The 21,948-nt window shown below is 43.5% G+C and overlaps 4 protein-coding genes across 5 annotated transcripts; 2 read left to right on the plus strand and 2 right to left on the minus strand.

The window, feature by feature from the left end:
- Positions 1–71: 71 nt before the first annotated feature.
- On the plus strand, positions 72–9,288 carry LOC311013073 (alpha-1A adrenergic receptor-like). Its single transcript, XM_084008973.1, has 2 exons — positions 72–1,589; positions 8,146–9,288. The coding sequence occupies exons 1-2, from the start codon at positions 626–628 to the stop codon at positions 8,709–8,711; spliced, it is 1,530 nt and encodes a 509-aa protein (XP_083865099.1). The 5' UTR covers positions 72–625; the 3' UTR covers positions 8,712–9,288.
- Positions 9,289–9,467: 179 nt separating this feature from the next.
- LOC311014028 (trace amine-associated receptor 1-like) lies at positions 9,468–10,924 on the plus strand. Its single transcript, XM_084010385.1, has one exon. It carries the CDS (start codon positions 9,585–9,587, stop codon positions 10,863–10,865), a length of 1,281 nt encoding a protein of 426 aa, XP_083866511.1. The 5' UTR covers positions 9,468–9,584; the 3' UTR covers positions 10,866–10,924.
- A 248-nt stretch (positions 10,925–11,172) lies between these two features.
- Positions 11,173–15,693, minus strand: LOC311014027 (caspase recruitment domain-containing protein 8-like). Its single transcript, XM_084010384.1, has 11 exons — positions 15,363–15,693; positions 14,818–14,862; positions 14,487–14,706; positions 14,129–14,180; positions 13,842–13,966; positions 13,404–13,618; positions 13,052–13,302; positions 12,822–12,950; positions 12,521–12,650; positions 12,328–12,366; positions 11,173–12,109 (listed from the first exon to the last, which is right to left on the minus strand). The coding sequence occupies exons 1-11, from the start codon at positions 15,619–15,621 to the stop codon at positions 11,829–11,831; spliced, it is 1,746 nt and encodes a 581-aa protein (XP_083866510.1). The 5' UTR covers positions 15,622–15,693; the 3' UTR covers positions 11,173–11,828.
- Positions 15,694–16,332: 639 nt separating this feature from the next.
- On the minus strand, positions 16,333–19,735 carry LOC311013532 (NACHT, LRR and PYD domains-containing protein 1 homolog). Of its 2 annotated transcripts, none has more exons than XM_084009634.1 (8): positions 19,313–19,735; positions 18,657–18,701; positions 18,367–18,536; positions 18,129–18,257; positions 17,833–17,962; positions 17,695–17,733; positions 16,463–17,425; positions 16,333–16,391 (listed from the first exon to the last, which is right to left on the minus strand). In XM_084009634.1, exons 2-7 carry the CDS (start codon positions 18,697–18,699, stop codon positions 17,148–17,150), a joined length of 789 nt encoding a protein of 262 aa, XP_083865760.1. In that variant the 5' UTR covers positions 18,700–18,701; positions 19,313–19,735; the 3' UTR covers positions 16,333–16,391; positions 16,463–17,147. The 2 variants fall into 2 exon arrangements, with proteins under 2 accessions (XP_083865760.1, XP_083865759.1); XM_084009633.1 differs by having other exon boundaries at positions 16,463–17,428.
- Positions 19,736–21,948: the final 2,213 nt, after the last annotated feature.

Here is a 21,948-nt window from a genome sequence, read left to right on the forward strand (position 1 = left end):
CACTTGACGTTTATTGTATTATAAATGATCTTATTTTCTAAATCAGTGTCATTTTTAAGGATTTAAAACTAACATATGAAACAAAGTTGTGATGTTTTTTGGCACAAAAGACTTTCTCTTGGTAATTGTTCATTTAAGCACCCTCCCACACTGAGTAAAAATGCAACAAGACACCAAAAACGTGTGATTCCAACCCCCCACAGTCGCGTAAATGATGGAAATACATGTCCCGTTGTGCGTTTTTCTGTTCTTTTTTTAAAGTGGTGATGCGTCACGCTGCTTATAGGCTCGTGTTGGGTATGTTTGGTCAGTTGGCTACATGGGAGAGCTGTTTGTGATGCAGAGGAGGCAGGAGATGACTGCCCCCCCTCCCCACCCCCCCTCACTTCTCCGCTGAGCCCTCAGGAGAGTGGAGGGAGGACTACATGGGGACCGTCTGCACGGTGAACGGGTTTCTCTGAACAAACATCTCAGACTTGGGAAGGAAATCGCAAACACGCCGTTAAACCATGCAGACGTGAGACATTTTACATCTTTTTCCACCTCCACGTTCAGTTGAAAGCTCTTTCGTGAGTTGCAGTTACAAGTGATCTGAAACCTGCTATGGAGGACCTCTCGAGTCAAAATGAGTCTGAGCAATGACAATGTCACAAACTTGTGGAAAAATGGTTCCTCGGGACTCGGCGGCGTTCCGGGCGCGCTCTCCCCGCTCCACTTCGCCAACAGCTCCGGGGGGAACCACACCGAGGTGGACCTCACCCGAGCCATCCCGCTCGCCTTGGTGCTGGGCGCGTTCATCGTGTTCGCCATCGCGGGCAACATCCTCGTCATCCTCTCGGTGGTGTGCAACAGGCACCTGCGGACGCCGACGAACTACTTCATCATCAACCTGGCTATCGCCGACCTGCTGCTGGGCACCACGGTGCTGCCGGTGTCCGCCACCCTGGAGATCCTGAACCGCTGGGTGTTCGGCAGGATCTTCTGTGACATCTGGGCGGCGGTGGACGTGCTGTGCTGCACCGCGTCCATCATGAGCCTGTGCGTAATCTCCATCGACCGCTACATCGGAGTGAGCCACCCGCTGCAGTACCCGGGCATCGTGACGGAGAAGCGGGCTCTGCTGGCCATGCTGGGCGTGTGGGTCCTGTCGGTGGTCATCTCCATCGGTCCGCTGCTCGGGTGGAAGCAGCCGCCGTCGCCGGACGACTCGGTGTGCCTCATCACCGAGGAGCCGTTTTACGCGCTCTTCTCCTCCCTCGGCTCCTTCTACATCCCCCTCATCGTCATCCTGGTCATGTACTGCCGGGTCTACATAGTCGCCAAGCGGACCACTAAGAACCTGGAGGCCGGTGTGATGCGCGAGAGGATGAACTCCGGTGAGCTGACTCTCAGGATCCACAAGGGTTCTCAGGTGCACGAGGAGCCCTGCAGTTCGGGCGCCGGGAAGGGCCGCGCGCACCAGGCGAGAAGTTCCCTCACGGTGAAACTTCTGAAATTCTCCCGGGAGAAGAAGGCGGCAAAAACTTTGGGAGTTGTGGTCGGCATGTTTACGCTTTGTTGGCTGCCCTTCTTCCTCGCCTTACCAATAGGTAGGTCCCATACGTCACGGTGGTCTGTTATAGAGAAAGAGTTTTCTCACAATCCACTCCATCTTAAACAACTTGGATGTAATTGATGAACAACATCAATTAAAAACCTTGCTGGTCCCCAATTTGGTGTCACTAAACCAGTATACTGTAGTGGTCATTTTATGGGATCTAAAAATAAAGTCACCCATATTGTAACATTAGGAGTGGATCTACATATATATATATAATTCCGTTGATTTCAAAATCTCTGCCTATGTCATCATATTAGATTGCATCATATTTTATGATACAGACTTTGAATCTGGGCCATCTATACCACAATTCCAAAACTAACACTGATTGCTCAACTCAGGGCTCATAATGAGGAGTGAAATATGTTTTCTTAAGCGTATCCAAACATTATGAGTGTTATCTTTGCAGTACTCCCTGAGCCTCAGTTAATCTGATGGTGCAACAAATGCTCCTGTAGTGGACTGAAGAGTAAGTGGGCTCCCTCGGCTCTCTGCTTATAGGGGGCCTGTGGGTCCAGCCGCGGCTCCCTGATGCCTCTGAGAGTGGCAACATCCCCCTGTTTAACAGCCTACAGAGGAAATTAAACAATACATTTTGTGGTGAAATGCTCACGTGGCTGTAGGGACGGAAGTCCGGACAAAAGGGATCAATGAACAAAGTCTGAACCACAAGCACAGCTGCTGTATTCTGGATCATCGTTTGGATGAATACCGGCATATGTCATATGTCATATATGTGCCTCTGTATGTAGGCTACAGTTTCTATCATGGGAGAGTGTTTATGCCCCTGCAGGCTCCAAGTTGCAGTTTATCACCTCCTGACATGGACACACATACATTACTACCTGGAGCGGGCTACACAGTGTCACACAGCAGGGTGTTTTGCCTTGAGGTGTTGTAAGTGAGATACCAAAAAACAGATTTCATTTTCCATAGTTCTGATTTTCAGATACGAAGTGCACCTCAAGGGTACGTTTCTCTGCACAGTCTGAGGTGTAGCACACTGACACGTTGTGACAGAACAACACTCAGCCTTTGTAACTGGCCACATACATACGTGTACATAAAGTGGACTTATTCATCCACCGTGTCAAAGCCTGACACTGAAACCGCTCCAGAGCTCTCCTCTGTGTCCAAAAAGGGATTTGCAGGAAACTTTGTTGTTTTTTTTGCCCTCCCCTCCGCTCTCTTATGTGACTCTCGTGTGAACTTAAATCTCAAACGTGCGATAGGGCAGCGGCCGTGATCGTCCTGTTCCCTGAGTGTTCATTAGTCTCCACCCACAGATTGGGATTTCCTGTCCCGCACTCTTTATTACCCTGCGCCTTCCTCGGCATACTGTCACTGATTTGTAACGTATGTGGGGGTTTGGTTGGCGGTGTGTGTGAGCTGCTGACAGCGGATGGCACGTGTGTTTTGTTTGTGTGTCCATGTGTTTTGAGTGATTTTAAAGAATTTCAAAGCCAGCAAAGATGAAACCGGTGGGTGGAAGCTGTCAGGGAGATCCACCATGACCTCTGACCCCTGAAGTCTCAACCTGAGAACCTGTGCAGCTTCAAGAAATGTGTGATCTCTCTCCTTCACAACTCCTCCGACCTTTCTGATTCTGTAAACACCGTGTTTACAGAATTGCTTGTTTTTTCTGCACATAAATGGCGAGGATGTAGCTACCGCTCCCCGAGTCATTCCTTTTTCAGGTTCTGAATTGTCGCCTTTTACGCCTTTAACTTGGAGCAAAGTAAGGTATACAGACGTCAAGATTATAAACACGACATCAAAGTTTTTTAAGTTAGTGTTGCTCCAGGCAAGCTTCCTTGGACAAAAAGCAGCCCAAAATTTCACACACACTCACTGAGTGCTGTCTAACGTAGCTTGTTTGTCAGTAAGGGTGACATATCTAAACTTTAAGTTATTTCAGAACACATTCTTGTATCACTTTTTTTTTTTTTTAATATACTGTGGCCTTTTATTTCAGGGACTAATGCAGAAACAGGCCGAAACTGGCTTTTTGAGGGGCCAAACACTGAAAACTGCTTCACAAAATAGATCTTCTATATATTGGAGTTTCATATTTGATCATAAGAGTATTTTCACTGAAGTTATTCAAACTGCACTTGTCCCACCAGCAGGCCTGCATTACAACAGTATGTTGACCAGCTAAACGCCCTTCAGACACAGAGAACTTTATTCTAAATTCTAGTCCGGAAGGAAATGTTTCCAAACATAAAATGTATTCCCTGCTGACTGACTGCGACATGGGTATTGGAATTATGTACAAGATACTTAAGTATTTGCTATAGAGAAGTCATAGAAAAACATAACTTTAACAAGTATAACAAAAGAGCACAGTTAATTAACCGATTGTTCAAAATGGATTAGGTTAAAAATACTTACAAGCACGTCATTGCTTGAGAGAAACATCAGGAAAATCCTGCAACAAGTAAATCAAATCAGACATGACTTGACATGCTGATGGACAGTTACTACATCTGCTTATAGAGCTGAAAACAATGTAGGCGGCAAATACTATTATACCAGTTGATTTCTTGATTAATTGATTAATGTCTGGTGCATAAAATGTGAAGAAATATTGAAAGAAACAGAAAAAGGAAAAACCTCACATTGCATAAGCTCCAACTTGTGAATGTTTGGAGATTTTGATTGAAAACTTGCGACCAACTGACGATTAACTGATAAATAATCACAAAAACTATTGCCAAGTAATTTCCTGTCCATCGACTAAATCAATGAATTAGTTAAATAAAGGTAAACAAAGACACTTGAGCTAAACCAAGATAAGAAAACATAAACATACAACTAGAAGCATTTAAGCTTTGTCCAGAGATAATAAGAAAATATGAAGAATCATGGACATTCAGTTGTTTCAATGAGCTGCTTCCTCTTGGTCTCATCTCAGCCGAAGAAACGAATCATAATTTTCTTTTTTCTCCATCGCACACATTGTCTCATGGCTCTTTCACACCCAACTTAGGCACTAATGTCCTGTGAAGGCTTCACATTTAGCAACTGGTGCGAGCACTCTGCCCACGTGTGAGAGAAACCAACACTTTGAGGTGTTAACCAATTGTTTCAGTGGAAAAGTGTTTTTGGAAAGATACATGCATGTGTGTGTGTGCACCTCACACAACGGTGTACGTGTGCATGTGCGTGTGTGTTGTGACATTGAGCTGGCCGGCCCCTGCGCTCGGGCCTGGGGGGTAATTGAAATGTTTTTTGAAGGGGAAAAATAATGAGAGTGCTAAGTGTCAAAGCGATGGAGGAGTGAGGAGGTGGCAGATGTGAGCTGGCGGGGCCACAGGGCAGCGGGGTGAGAGTGAGAGTCCACGGGGATGTCATCTCAATTAGCCAAAGATAGATTCACGCTATGGTTTCATTGAAAGCAATCTGCGAGGGCAATAACTTCTGTCCCTTTGGATCAAGATATATTAATCATGGTTATGGGTGTGTTATTAAACAGGATGTGCCAGCCTTTTTGGAGAGCTGAGGGTGTGTGTGTGTGTGTGTGTGTGTGTGTGTGTGTGTGTCCACCACATGGCCAGAATAGGCATCACTTCTTCCAATTAGGGAGAATAACAGGATGCCTTGTTTTGTTAAGATGTTCCTGTGTTCCATAGTGAGAGTGCACGTGCGCGCGTGCATGTGTGTGTGTGTGTGTGTGTGTGTGTGTGTGTTGTGCCTGTTCTCAGGAAGGAGGTGCAAACATGTCTCTTAACAGAAGGGCCAAGACCACCAACATTACCCCTCCCAAAGTTATCTCTATACCATTGTCTCGCATCCTCTGCTGTTTTCGTACCAACGCCTTTCCACATAAACACTCTTCAAGGTACAAAACGCGGACCACGTTCACACAAAACTAAAATGAACAAACATGCACCATATCTGGCTGCAGGAAGGCCTGTCGTCAAACAGATTTATTTCTGAGTTTCCGACACTTTTATTCTGCCACTTTATTCCCACTGTTGGGCCTCTAGATGTTTGCAGGGCCCTTCCTGGGAGGCAGCAGAGCCACACAGCTGTGTTTGTCTGTGCAGATCACACTGTTGCTGTAGCCAATCTGAGAGGCGTCTTAATGAAATGCAGATTCACACTTTCTTTTCCTCAAACATCTTAACTATTGACTCAACCAAGAGAGCCACATATGCCCATGAATACCCATTCCAATGATTAGATCCAACAGACTATTTTGGATGATTGTTTCAACATTAAAGTCAATTTGCAAGTTTAAAAAATGCCACACTATTCTTGGGCAACCTCTAGTTCACCTCGTAGAGCGTGCTCCCCATGTAGAGTCCTTGGCATCGGCCCAGATTTCAACCTGCACTCCTTGTGTCACCTTTTCTCTGCCCTTTTCCAGCTGTACTAATGAGGCAAGAAAAGCCCTCCCAAAAAAAGAATCTTTAAAAAAAAAAGGTCACAGCATTCTCTGGTACCATCATCTAATGTGAGGATTTGCTGCGTTTGTCTGTTTTATGAGATATTTTTTAGACTGTTGGGCAAAACAAACAAGGTAAAATGTTCACTCTTTGTAAGCAATTATTTGAGGAAAAATGGATAATGGAAAACTACTTTGTTGCAGTCCTAGCTCAGAGAACAGACATATTAATGATTTAACAAAATGGTTAAAGAATACTGAGACATTTGGGTCGATCAACATGCTCAATTAGCTTAAATCACGGATGAGCTCAATATCGTTTTAGTCTTAGAGAACAAGAGCGAAGAGAGAAATAACAGAATGACCAAGTTTTAATTCCACTCCAAACCCCCGTATCCCAATCACACATAACTCAAACGCTTATATAATCACGTTTAAGTGCCTGTCCAGAAGCGAAAATAGCATGTGAAAATACCAGCCACTGAGAAGAGACCCATTCATCCAAAAGGACAAGGAGGCCAACAAACGTTCAGATAGCCGCCTCCAGTTTCATCTCTCAGTCTGGCAACCAGAACACACATATTGTGGTGCTGCCATTTAGGAGCCACTAAATTACAGTTGGACGTGACATTTCCTCGTGTTGTTGCACACACCGCTTTCCATCATGTGTGTAGTTGCAGGCTTGTGCACAGGATTTGTGGCATCAAGTCATAAAGTGGACAGAACTATTAGGCGTGGGACGACAGGAAAATTGCAATATTATCCCCATAATCATCCAAATGTGCTTGAATATGGCAATAAAACATTTTGGATTCATTTTACATTTTGTTTAGAAAGAGAGAAAAAAATGAAATGTTTTCATTGCCTCAGAGACTTTTCTTTCGTAAATATCTTTTTTAAGTAAAAAAAAAAATCTTTAAAAAGACGATCAAAGCAATTTATCACTTCCCTGCCATGATCGTGACCTACGATATTCTGACGATATTCTGACGATATTCTCCATTATCTCGATAATAAAAATATTTTTTTATCCCGATCCGCGATAAAGTCCTGTATCGCCCCATAGCATCTATACAACTCCCTTCAGGCTGTTATCATTATTCACAACCAATAAACCATTTAACCAATAAACCTATAAAACGCATGTTGTACCAACTGAAATAACTGTTAATGCTGTTGATGTGACTTTCATGAAGAAGCAAGCTGTCTGTCTGTCCACAACAATTTATCGGACAAATTTCACACTTGCCTGGGATTAAAGTTCATCTTCTCTCCAGGATTGTGATCTCAATTAAACAATGTGGGTATGTGTTAGGAAACACAGTTTTACTGCCCACACACACAAACACACAGTCTTTTTCTTCCACATTAATCTCACACTTGCTTTAAAATAGTCCTTTAAACTTGGCCACAGCAGTGTAATTCAGTCTAACACAAACTCAACAGCATACATGACAAACTGGCTGCTGAGTCTTTTGCATAATGACGTATAGTTCCATCATTTTGCCTGGGAAAATATCTCGTTGGGTCTTACAGGTGACATACCGTCCCCAACGCACACAAAGCTTCAGCTGTGTACTCGGTGCCATTTCATTTCAACCCTTTGCTCAAAGCTTTTGATATCCAAAGGGAATTCAGTTCATCCCTCTGTATTCTCATGAATGTTCTCCATATGAACTGGAGCAGAGCGTCTGCATTCCTTTATAAAAAGGCTTCTGTAAGCTTTCCTATACATGACACCTCTCTTTAATGATAAACAACGTGCAATTGGCTCCTCTCTTGGGTCTCTTTTGCTTCGCATCCATGTCAGCTTACTGCTGCCACCTACTGTGCAAAATATAAACTGCAAGGCTCACAGTCAATGATGTGCAGGGATACACATTATCTTTCATGAAAATGATTCCAGTGATTTGTAAGTGAGAGACACGTTTTATCAGATCTGATAAACATTTTTACCTTAATAATGCCAAATTGTGATTATTGCACAGTATACGAACTGAGCCCTGATCACTTCAAAACAGTGAGAAAAGCAGAAATATCTAACATGAAATATCCAAAACACTTTCCAGGACTTTTAATTTGATGTCTCTGTACGAAGCTGACAGTAGAATGACAGTAATCCCATGTTCTCTCTCTGTTCTATTGTTTCCAGGGTCTTTTAATGTGAACTTGCGCCCGCCTGACACCTTCTTCAAGGTGATCTTCTGGCTGGGCTACTTCAACAGCTGCCTGAACCCCATCATCTACCCCTGCTACAACCGCGAGTTCAAGCTGGCCTTCATCCGCATCCTACGATGCCAGTGTCACCAGCGGAAGCACCCCGGCTGGAGGGCGTACAACTACCGCTCCTCCAACATCAGCTCCTCCGGACACTCGCGCAAAGGTTCGATGGATCACAACTCCAGCTGCCTGAATGGCAGCCAGCGTACTCTGCCCTCCTCGGCCAGCCCGAGCCCCAGCTACCTGGGCAAGGGGCTCCCGCCTTGCCCAGAAGGGGAAACATTATACATCTGGGGGGGCACCCCCACAACGCCCTCCACGCCCAACCTACTACCCGGCAGCCCCGCGGACTGCCAGCTGGGAGCTCTGAGGGGGGAGGGAAGAGGAGGGAAACCAGCCGAGGAGCCTACTGCCGGTATTTTCTCGTTCTCCTTTGGGAAGAACCGGGACAAGCAAGGGATCAACAAAGACAGCATGGTGCCCGATGACAGGGTGTAACTGCTGAGTCTCACTGGGATCCTCATAGGGATCGAAGTCGCAAACTGGGTGTGGATGTAGGATTTCACTGGTCACTGGTCCCGTGGTCATTCGTCAGTCAGTGGATCGTCGTTGTCATTAGTGGTCGATGTAAGGCCAAGGTAACCGAGTGTTGACTTTGCTGCTGTATCAGTGGTATTTTATCCTATGTAAGTGTATATGTGGTTGACATTGACAGTTTCTTTCAGTGAACTGTAAGACAGTGAAACAAAAGCACTGTTCGCCACCCTAAGGATGGGAAAACACCAGAGAAAGCATTTTTAATTTAACAAAAAAAAAGACATTTGATGGGAAAAAGGACACGTTTAGAAAGTTAAATCAGTTAAATATCTGCCCTGTAAAAAAGACAAAGAACCCGACTCGTGTAAAATGTGTGATGAGACAAATGATCACCTTTCTGTTGCTGTCACTTGATATCTTCATGGTATGTTGTGGAAATAAAGTATAACCTGGTTTATCTGCTGTGCGCACAAATCATCAGATATAACTGTTTTTTATGTTTGATGTTCAAAAATGATCTGAATATCAATGTTAGAAATGTGATTGATACATGAATAAACATAGAATGTTGATCAAAATGTCGCTCGCAGACCAACTCTCTCTCAATCATCGTGGATGTGAATGTCAACCTGATGTAAAAGTGAAGTATAGGGAGTGTCTGAGGTAAAAAGCAAACACGAGGTAAATACAAGGGGTTTATTGCTTATAAAGACCACAGCTCCGCTACAAGACATCTGACTGTATATATACCTACCTGTACCTCCCTCATGGTCCATTGACTCCTGCTGCAGTACATGTCTGTTAATCATTTACCCCTGATGGGCTGTATTGATAATGAATAAATACTGGACATATGTGCACAGACACACACGCATGAGCAGACATCACAGGACATGCAGCTGCAACAGAGACAGATTGGTGAGACGTGATCACACTGAAGGGAGAGGCAACCGCCTGATGAACCCCCATGGATTTGTATTGAGTGGCCGAGGTCCTTGCCGCATCATGTTTTCCAGGCCAGGGACCAACACCTCAGATAACCACAGCCTGACCAGCGACGGCAGTGATTCGGCTTCATTTCATAGCACCCCTTTTGTACTCTTCCTGCTCCTGCTCATCCCCATCTTTGCCATCGTGGGGAATCTCGTCATCGTGGCTGCAGTGGTGCGTTTCCAAAGCCTCCAGACGCCCACTAATGCCTTTGTGGTTTCCCTGGCCGTGGCGGACCTCTTGGTTGCCGTCCTGGTGATGCCTTTCAGTCTGGCGCGTTCCGTCGACGGCTGGCGCTTTGGCCGATGCTTCTGCCGAGCTCACTTCTTGCTGGACGTCACCTTCTGCACGTGCTCCATTTTTAACCTCAGCTGCGTGGCACTGGACCGCTACGTAGCAGTGTGCGACCCCCTGCACTACCCGGCCCGGATGTCTCCCAGACGCGTGGCCGTGCTCCTGCTGCTCTGCTGGCTGTTGCCTCTGGTCATCTCCTCTCTAAGCGTCTCTTTCGGCATGCATCCTCAGGCGCTTGCTGCCGAGGTAAGCGGCAGCACACCGGACACTCAGACCTGCTCGGCCACGTTTCAGGTCCCCTCCGCCATTGCGTCCTCGGCTATTTGCTTCTTTATTCCCATGGGTTTCATGTTGTTTGCCTACGGGAAAATCTTCAAGGCTGCCCAGAGACAAGCGAGGTGGATCCATGCAACCGGCCACCAAACTGGGCAGCTTCATCAGAACCGCGTGAGGACCGACCCCACCAGACTGGTCCAAGCTCATATGGAAAGATATTCTCTAAGGAAGGAAAGGAAGGCTGCAAAGACACTGGGTCTGATCATCGGGGTCTTCCTGCTCTGTTGGCTTCCTTACTTCTGTGTGAACATGATCCACCCTCTGAAGGGCTACAGCGTCAGCCCCCTGGTCCTGGAGGCCTGCATGTGGCTCGGATACGCTAACTCTTCTCTGAACCCTTTCCTATATACCTTTTTCAACAAGAAGTACCGTCAGGGATTTGTAGCCATGCTAGACTGTGGGATTTGGTTGAGGCAGTTTAGAGCAGGTTTAGATTCCTCGCTCTTTGGCAGGCGGGAAGATACTGTTGTTACCTTGGAGACCATTTCAAGATGATCATTGTGTACTGGCTTGATCAAGTTGGACAATGTCTTGTTGGGAGGAAGTTTGAAGGCCTTTACACACCTGAGGCGTGACAAATAAACACAAAGATGCGAAATACTTAAACCGCTCATACAGGCAGCGATGCAAATTTGCGTCAATAAAAGGTTTTAATAGATTTGCAAAGGCAGAGGATCAACTTTCAGGATCCTATTGACCCAGAGCAGCATCTTGCCGTCTGTGTGATAGAATGGTTGTATAGCCCAGGCTACTGTCATGTATTTTATTGATGTTTCCATTCAGAAAAATTTCCAGCATGACAAGTTCTATAAAAAATATTTATATTTTATTGAAATGGCTGATTACAAAATTATGTTAATACAAAAAAAATGAATATAAGTCACGTTAGGAGTGATTTTATGTCACTGCTCTTCATCTTGCAGATTCTTTATCCTCGACAACAAAATGCTTCATTTTCACAGAAGTGAATATTTGGTGAATCAAAGAAAAACTGTAATCTTAATAACATTTACATTCATTTGTTCACATTGGAATGTATGTAGTACATTCACAGTGTCAGCGCACACAACAAATAACTACAATATTCCCTCTCAGTTGATCTGTTTTTGGTCTTCCCTTCAGCTGATATCTAGCTCTGACCGCACCAAGAATCTCAACCTTGTCTGTTTGCGGAGTTCAGCGTGAGTTGAGTGTTTTCAATGAAAACAATTGCTTTTTGGAAACGGGAGCAGTGGGAAACTGAATTCTGAAAAATAATGATTAGTGCAACTTTGATCAACAGCTAAGAGTTGATTAAACATATTTCTTTTATATGTATTTGCTTCCATGAAGTACTTTGTGCGCAACAGTTCAAACATTTAAGATAACAAGGTTCGTCTAACTCTAACCAAGGCCCTTAAATGAAAAAAAAAAGATGAATCATGGCGAAGCAGCTCTGCTGAGACTGACCTTACCTGACTAAACAGGTGGGTCGTAGGGAAGCACCAGCTGAGCGAAGAGCATTGGGTCTCTGCTTTGGAGGTGAGCAAATATCTTCCTGATGGCTTCCCGTCCTTTCTTCTTCACCGTGTCAATGAGGCAGCGTGCTCTGTCTGCACTGGTGTTGTTCTCCTGAATGATACAGTCTTTCTCTCCCTCGCTCAAGACGCCATCCGCTAAAAGGTTGTCCAGCAGCTGATTAATTAGCTCTCTCGACATTTTCCCCACAAGGCCGGGTCTCACTCTGGCAAGCTCCTCTTCTAGGAAAACAAAAAAAATAACACGACTCAGATTTGGGGCTCTCAAGGAGGTTCATGATATCAAAAACATTTAGTTACACTGAAATACTAGTGTGGACGTGACTGATTAATGTTACTGTGTGTAATCACAAGCTAAACTTCATTTTTATGATCTACCGGTCATAACCTCCATGATGAACGCTATGTGAAAGATCCCCTGCAGATCGTATGACACTTACCATACATCATCTGAATATCACCAGTTCTTTGATAGTCATCTGAAATGCAAACAAACATAAATACATGTGGTTGACTGAGTAGTTTTAAGTATTGCATTCAAAACACAAGACACTAACAAGCTATCTTCACTAAATAGGGGTGATACATACAGTAGGTAGCTTGAATACACAGAATATTATTATAGCCACTGACTTTTTCGAATTGTGCAGGTCCACACGGGTCCAGACTCATGTGTCAGTGTGAGCTGGAAATTACTCTCCGGGTTTCTAATAAACACTTCATAGTAGTTTGGGTCATAGCCGTCATATCTGAGCTTTAAGTTCTGTGAAAGAAATACATAAAAAGAGAAATGGAAGAGAATTAGACTTTGAGTCAGGGTACATTTTGTCAAAAATTAGATGATATTCTAATTAAGATTGAAGAGATCTTCAGATGGGGAGCCAAAGAAAAATATAGAGGCTGTGTTTTCTAAAATAATAAAATAAAAACGTACCTGAGGGCAAATTTCTACAGCGCTCAGATCGGCTGTGAGGATGAAACGATCGCGCATTTTCAGGGACTTTGCTGGGTATGGCTTCTGAATCATTTTGAATCCATTGGATGATTCTTTGTTTTTTATTGACTGGACAAGAAAGAGAACATCGTCAGTGCAAAGAAGCTTCGCGGCTACAGAAACCAACGTTGCTGCCTGTAAGTATGAATCAACACGATGATGGCAACAACCTGTTGTAGGGCAGGGTCAGGAGGGATCAGATAAAGATGCAGCGTGAGGAACGATTTGTCGGTCTTGTATATTAACACTTTGCAGTTAACTTTCACTGGAAAGCCGGCTTTCATCAAGACTCCTCTTGGAGAGAAAGCTGGCTGGGGCAGCTTGACATGGGAAGGTGTGACCTCAGACACTGGTTCCAGAACATCTCCATAGCTTTCTATGTGGAGGACTGCAAACTTGCTCAAAATCGTGGGGTTGTTTTCTGCACAAAAGATAAGTGCATCAAGGATTTTTAATAGACATACTATCATACAGCAGTTAGTTATCTTTTCTTTTTTTTTTTGCAATATAATGTTTGCTTACCTGTGCAGATCCAGTGTGGCAGATACGCTTCGTCCAGCCTTCCAGCAACAATGGTGACGTCCATTAGGGGACCTCCGGGGATGTAATGCATGAACTCCAGTCTCTCCATGTGCTCCCACCAAGAGATAAACTGGTATTTGATGCTGACCTTTTCCTTACAAACCCAGCGCAAACCAGAGACACTGCATTCAAAGTAACCTGCTTCAGACTGTAGGCTAATTTAGGAAAGGGAAAACAAGTGTCGTAAGTTTGGGACTCACTTTGCACTGAAATATTACATAAACCAACAAAAATATTATTCATGTAAACAGAAAATGCCTTTGTTTCTTTTCCAGTCGAAACATTCTGATATTTGTAACAATGCTTTGGTATTAATGGGAACAGCACTAAAAAATATCACAGTTTTCCTTCTCTGAAATGTATTTTCTTTTTTTTTACCTATAAATTGGTGGATCCTCTGCATCTACATAGTTCACTTCAGGTTCAAGTTGAATCCAGTCAGGCTTAGTTTCCATCATGCTCTCAGAAGAGTTGGTGTCACTGAACCACTCCCATGAATGTGCCTGTGGATTTCAGATGCGTCTTTAAAAACAAGCCAAGTATTGTCAAATTACCTGATGTGTTTATTTTAAAACTTAAAATTACATTTAAATATTGTGTCTTGAATTTAGTCATCAACCCATAAGTCAGTGGGGTTGCTCTGAACCAGCTAAGGATCTACTCACACTCTTATACATCATATCCCCGAAATGCTGGACTCCACTTGCCGAGTGAAATCTGAAATGGTAAAAGACGAGTGATATTGTTTACTCGTGGTCGTTGCAGTCTGTTTCTCTATTTGGCTTAAGATAATAATACACTTTGTTTATTGATGGGACTCATTTTCAGTATATAAACTAGCCTCACTGATCAAGTGTTTGCAGTCATTTGCAGGGCACAAAGAGAGTCTGCATACTGTTAGGCTCCAAACAAATAGTTCATTTTAGGTAGGTCTTTAAATACATTTTATGTGCATGTAGTGTGGTGAGAGCTGTAATTCATTGTGAAATGATGTGTAATGTCAATAAAAGCTGGTCTTTGTACCTTGGACGGTGTTTCTCAACGATGTTGTAGAGGATGTCTCTACTCCCAGCAGCTTTCAAATGCTTATAAAGGAGCTCCCTCATCTTCTCCTCAGTGGTCGGGAGCACACTGATTTCATCATAGCTTTCCCGTTGAATAGCTCCCTTGGTTAAGAGCTCGTCCAAAATTGGTTCAACATCGTCCACGCTGAAAATGAGCTGATGGTCCACAAAGGGTGCAGCTGGGGGGACGAGGGGCAAATATAGATCTATAAGCATACGTTTGATGTAAAATTGAAAACAGTGTCAGTCATTTTCTACAAAAGTTCTTAAAAAACTAAGAAATGACTCACAGCTCTGGAGTACAATTTGGGGTTGGTGTCCACGAGCTTCCATAACTGCCAAAATAAGAAGACACATCATTACATTACAATTTCTAAAACTGTGTTAGTACTGACAGACACTGCTGACACTGCTGATCAGTATTAAACATCAGCAGTTGCTGGGCAGATTTCCTATGATGATGAGATTGATGACTTTGCATGGGGGGCAAGAAAGGTCTGGAACTATGCAACCGTGTGCAATAGCAGTGTGTTCTGCAATTTAGTTTTATTTGGGTGTTTTGTTTGCAATATTTTTAATTGAATTTGTAAGGTAGTAATTTGATTCTGTATTGTCCCTGTATCTATATGCTAGAATTCGTTATGTTTTTCGCACTTTACTTTTGGTATTTAAGATTGTTATGATTGTACATGAATACAGCCTTGATAAAGTGACAGTTTTAAATGGTGTTTTGTGGGGGGGCACCACGCTTTGTTGGAAGAGGATTGTATGGCTTGAACATGGATTTAAAGAATTAAAAACAAAAACAAAAATAGTAAATTAAAGAAACCTGTACCTAGACGCAGTCTGTATGACTCGTTGTAGGAGCCGATATTCGCCAGAGTCTCCACAGCGAAGGCCAGAGCTTCATACTCGGTGAAGGTTGAAACCAAGAGATCTGCGATCATTTTCGAGTCCAGATCCATTCGGGTCCTGAAAGAAGGACTCGGCCCTTCTGTGCGCCACAGCAGGCGAAAGCAGAAGCGCCGGAGCTGGTTCGGCCTCAGGCGAACCAGCTCGTTTTCCAAATCACGTCTTAAAGTGTCGGAGTCCATTTCTCTCACAGTTAAAAACGTCCCGGACTAGAGACTTTCGTTTTCCACCCGAACATGAAAAGTACACACACACACACAGCCGGAGAACAGATACAGGAAGAGACGTGTGGTGCCTTCACATACAGTTGGAAATACAACCTTTTCTAGTCATATCAATCCAGCTAAGTGTTACACACAGGCTGTCTTTAAATGTGTCAATGCATGAGTTTTTGCCAGCTGAACTTCCAGCATTTGGCAGATGAAAAAAAGCCTTTTTCTTTCCCTGACGATGTTTTGAGAGATCCAGATGAATATGGTGAAATAACAGTAAAAATGTCAAATATCGCTACTTTTGTTCATAATGAAAAGCTAACATACCAGAATGCATGGTTTTATACTGTAATGGCAGTGAGATTAAAAAATGTGGTTTGAATGGAAGTGAATGGGGCATTTTTGGCCAGAAGGTGTCCAGAGGGAGTATCTGGTACTACAGAAAAAATACTAATGCAATCAAATAAATTGTGTTGCTAATCTTTGACATATCCAAACCTCTAATCCCCACCAAAACCCCATCCACCTCCTAATTATTATATGGAAAATAACTCATTTTTTGTGTTTTTTGGCGATAAAAAATGAAAAAATGAAAAAAATTAAACTGGGATTTAAAGGGTGTACTGTGCTTGGCTTTTTTGCCACGAAGGTGTCCAGAGGGTGCAAAATGCATCAATAGAGTACAAGATACAAGATTCACTTTATTGTCACTATACGAGTACAGCGAAATTGCAATATCACTAATCCAATCAGCAAGAAGCTCGATGTCCTCAACAGAATGTCCCTTCAGGGCAGGCAGGTTCCCCCGAACCAGAGCTTCTCGTCAAGAAGATTTAAAAGAAGTGAAATAAAAAATCATTGGATTTCAAAAATATAACTAAAAAGAAAAGTTCTTGCCAAAAATCAACAGCCAAAATTATCACCAAATATAAAAAAAACAACAACAAAAAACATGAGGTGCAAGGGCATGAGGGTTAAATCAATGTTATGTCACTCCTCTTCATTTTGCAGATTCAAGTTCAAAATACTTTATTGTCCCCCAATGGGGCAATTTGTAGACAGCATACAAATCCAAGTCACACAATCACACACACAATAATAAAAAATAAAAAGAAACACTATACAGTCAATAAATAGTAGTCAATACAAAAATATATATAAAATAATAAAACACATACACTATATATTTAAATATGTACAATATATATATAGATTCTTTATCCTCACACACACATTCATACACTGATGGCAGAGGCACAGCAGGATCTAACTCATTCATACACATTCACACCGATGGCGCAGCATCGGGGGCCATTTGGGGGTTCAGTATCTTGCCCAAGAACTCTTCGGTATTCAGACTGGAGGAGCTGGGATTTAAACTGCCAATCTTCTGATTGGAGGACAACTCGCACTACCTCTGAGCCACAGCCTCCCCCAAATTGGGAGCGGAAGATGAATCATGGCGAAGCAGCTCTGCTGAGACTGACCATACCTAACTAAACAGGTGGGTCGTAGGGAAGCCCCAGCTGAGCGAAGAGCATTGGGTCTCTGCTTTGGAGGTGAGCAAATATCCTCCTGATGGCTTCCCGTCCTTTCTTCTTCACCGTGTCAATGAGGCAGCGTGCTCTGTCTGCACTGGTGTTGTTCTCCTGAATGATACAGTCTTTCTCTCCCTCGCTCAAGACGCCATCCGCTAAAAGGTTGTCCAGCAGCTGATTAATTAGCTCTCTCGACATTTTCCCCACAAGGCCGGGTCTCACTCTGGCAAGCTCCTCTTCTAGGAAAACAAAAAAAATAACACGACTCAGATTTGGGGCTCTCAAGGAGGTTCATGATATCAAAAACATTAAGTTACACTGAAATACTAGTGTGGACGTGACTGATTAATGTTACTGTGTGTAATAACAAGCTCAAGGTTCTGTGAAGAACATTATAAGATTTTACTGTATTAATGTTCAACCATTTAAACTTCATTTTTATGATCTACCGGTCATAACCTCCAGGATGATGAACGCTATGTGAAAGAGTTCGTATGACACTTACCATACATCATCTGAATATCACCAGTTCTTTGATAGTCATCTGAAATGAAATGCAAACAAACATATAAATACATGTGGTTGACTAAATAGGGGTGATACAGGTAGCTTGAATACACAGAATATTATTATAGCCACTGACTTTTTCGAATTGTGCAGGTCCACACGGGTCCAGACTCATCTGTCAGTGTGAGCTGGAAATTACTCTCCGGGTTTCTAATAAACACTTCATAGTAGTTTGGGTCATAGCCGTCATATCTGAGCTTTAAGTTCTGTGAAAGAAATACATAAAAAGAGAAATGGAACAGATTTAGACTTTGATTCAGGGTACATTTTGTCAAAAATTAGATGATATTCTAATTAAGATTGAAGAGATCTTGGGGAGCCAAAGAAAAATAAAGAGGCTGTGTTTTCTAAAAGAAAAGAAGAAAAACGTACCTGAGGGCAAATTTCTGCAGCGCTCAGATCGGCTGTGAGGATGAAACGATCGCGCATTTTCAGGGACTTTGCTGGGTATGGCTTCTGAATCATTTTAAATCCATTGGATGATTCTTTGTTTTTTATTGACTGTGGGGGGGGACAAGAAAGAGAACATCGTCAGTGCAAAGAAGCTTCGCGGCTACAGAAACCAACGTTGCTGCATGTAAGTATGAATCAACACAATGATGGCAACAACCTGTTGTAGGGCAGGGTCAGGAGGGATCAGATAAAGATGCAGCGTGAGGAACGATTTGTCGGTCTTGTATATTAACACTTTGCAGTTAACTTTCACTGGAAAGCCGGCTTTCATCAAGACTCCTCTTGGAGAGAAAGTGTCTGCGATTAGCTGATTGTCCACAAAGGGCTCTGCTGGGGGAGGAGGGAAAAATATAGATCTATAAGCATAAGTTTGATGTAAAATTGAAAACAGTGCGAGTAATTTTCTACAAAAGTTCATTGATACCATAAAACAAGGAAATTACTCACGGCCCTGTGCTCCAATTCGGAGGCGGTGTCGACAAGCTTCCATAACTGCCAAAATAAAAAAGGTACATCATTACATTACAAATTCTAGAACTTATATATGTATACATATTTATATTTCAGCACTGCTTAACTTAAGAAAATGTGTTCTTATCAATACGGTACATAGTACACAGAAGAAGAGAAAATCCATTCAAGGATATCGTAAAATATAAAATCTAACAGACTAAACATGTAGCTGCATGTGGAAAAATAAGTGAAAAGAATCAACAGCATTCAAACCACAAAAAGAGTCGCTATTAAATGATGTTCATAAAACTTTACGTGGGAATATTAATATAAATGCTTGAAAGAGATATTAATGAGGTGGGCCTTGCTCCACTGATGGTTGTACATGGACACGAATTTTCCAATTTTTGAGGTTGACCTCAGGCCTCCCACTGGAAGTCAGATTCCAGGGGAGTGGATCTATCAAACAGCGTACCTCTACCTTTGTACACTACTAATTACTAACGTCTGAATTGCGTGTTACAGTGTACCCCCTCTGCCTTTTTGTCTTTACACACGTTTTGTTGGAAGACGATTGTAGGCCTATGGATTGAACATGGATTGAAAGAATTAAAAACTAAACAAAAATAATAAATTTAAGAAACCGGTACCTAGGTGCAGTCTGTCTGCAGTCGATCTCCGCCAGAGTCACCAAAGCGAACGTCAGAGCTTCAGATTCGGGGAAGGTTGAAACCAAGAGATCTGAGATGCTTTTGGAGTCCAGAGGCCTGAGGCCTGTACGACGAAGCAGGATTTGGGTTTAGCGCGGTCACTTCAGGGTTAAACCTGAGTTTTCCCGGAGCAGGTTTGATGAGATCAACGTGGAGAAAAACAACGCCTACTGACTAATCAGTTCTCTTGAAGTTGGCATCAGCATTTATCCCGTGGAGTTCGGTGCGCGGATAAAAAATACAAATAAAAAAAAGTTCGGATCGTGAGAGGGACTCGATCTTCAGAGAACTAGAGTGTTCAGAGACCGGTCTTTTTCTTTCCTTCACGATGTTTTAGATCCAGATTCTCATCGGGGGGAATGACTTTTCTGTGTCAGCGTACAGTCTATATTGGCCACTTTTACGGTTTCTTTCCCGGGATTTTAATCCGGGAAACTCTGAACACCGCATTTCAAAATCGATGTAGCCTAATCTGCCTTTATGATGGGGCAATCATATACGACTATTATACGACACGCATTCACACAGTCGGCGAGTTTTTGCCAGCTGAAATTGTTGCTTTTTGCCTGTATTATATGTTTACTCTACAGCCTCAGATCCATTCGGGTCCCGAAAGAAGGACTCGGCCCTTCTGTGCGCCACAGCAGGCGAAAGCAGAAGCGCCGGAGCTGGTTCGGACTCAGGCGAACCAGCTCCGGCTCCGCGTTTTCCAAATCACGTCTTAAAGTGTCGGAGTCCATTTCTCTCACAGTTAAAAACGTCCCGTCTAGAGACTTTCGTTTTCCACCCGAACATGAAAAGTAAACGCACACAGCCGGAGAACAGATACAGGAAGAGACGTGTGGTGCCTTCAAATACAGTTGTATAAGAGACCCAGATTTTCCTCGGAGGGAAAGACTTTTCTGTGTCAGCGAACAATCTACTGACCATTTCGGCGTTTTATTTCGGGAAACCCTCCCACTTAACACCGCACTTGAAAATCGATGTAATCATAGTGCCCTTATGATGGGGCAGGCTAGTATACGACTATTAATACGACACGCATTCACACAGTCGGCGAGTTTTGGCCAGCTGAACTTCCTTTATTTGGCAGATGAAATTGTTGCTTTTTGCCTGTATTATATGTTTACTCTACAGCCTCAGATCCATTCGGGTCCTGAAAGAAGGACTCGGCCGTTCTGTGCGCCACAGCAGGCGAAAGCAGAAGCGCCGGAGCTGGTTCGGCCTCAGCTCCGGCTCCGCGTTTTCCAAAACACGTCTTAAAGTGTCGGAGACCATTTCTCTCACAGTTAAAAACGTCCCGCTAGAGACTTTCGGTTTCCACACGAACATGAAACGTAAACGCACACAGCCGGAGAACAGATACAGGAAGAGACGTGTGGTGCCTTCAAATACAGTTTTATAAGAGGTCCAGATTCTCCTCGGAGGGAATGACATCTCTGTGTCAGCGTACAGTCTACTGACCACTTTAAAGGTTTTTTTTCGGCGTTTTATTCGGGAAACCCTCCCACTGCACCTGATTGGACGACGCTTTCACTGGTGGGCCTCCCACTTCACCTGATTGGACGACGCTTTCACTGGTGGGCTGTCTGCTCCTTTCCAAACCGACTTACATTGCGGCTCTTATTTTGCGGAAACAGTTCACCGAAATTTCTGGAAACATTTTATGCGAGAAATAAGCTACCGGTATGCAGTTGCCGAATCTGTATTTATTTTAGTTCGACAACGGTCAGTTTAGAAGATTTTCGAGAGCTTGCGGGAGTCGAGCTGGACGCCTCTGATTTGCGAGGTAACTTCAGGGATAACTCTGGGTTTTCCGTCCTACGACGCTGGTTCACTTCTACCGGGGTAGATCGCCATGGTAGACTACTCCGCAGAGAAAACCTGCTCCGGAGCAGGTTATGTTCCTGATACGAGATCAACGTGGAGAAAAACACCGCCTACTGCCCAATGAGCTCTGATGAGGTTGGCATCAGCATTTGTCCCGTGGAGCTCGGTGCGCGGATAAAAAAAATAGCTCTGTGGATCGTGAGAGGGACTCTTCGGAGAACTCGAGTGTTCAGAGACCGGCAAAAGCCTTTTTCCTTCCTTGATGTTTTTATATGAGAGATCCAGATTCTCATCGGAGGGAATTACTTTTCTGTGTCAGCGTACAGCCTACTGACCACTTTGAATTATGTTTTATATTTATTTTATTTGCTCCCAAATCTGCTGGGATTGCTGCTGAGAGAATTAGGCTGATATTGTCATACACCACGCCATTAGAATAGCCTACATCTAAGCAACACGTTCATTTTTTTCTGCATTTTATTGCGGGAAACTCTCCCACTTATCACCGCACTTGAAATCGATGTAATCAGTCAGATCGCGTAGTGCCCTTATGATGGGGCAGTGTAGCGTTGGACATTTCCGCAGCAGTCTATCGTTGTTACAGTCCTCAAAGTGGTTAGCTAGCATTAATATTCACGGGAGAAAAACACAGACCGCCATCATCTCTTTGGTCCGGGAACTCACACCGACCGTTTATTCTGCACATGCTCACAATAACATCATAGTGCACGCAGGCACACACACGT

This window comes from Eutrigla gurnardus (assembly GCF_963514095.1).
Source record: "Eutrigla gurnardus genome assembly, chromosome: 5".
NCBI lineage: Eukaryota > Metazoa > Chordata > Actinopteri > Perciformes > Triglidae > Eutrigla > Eutrigla gurnardus.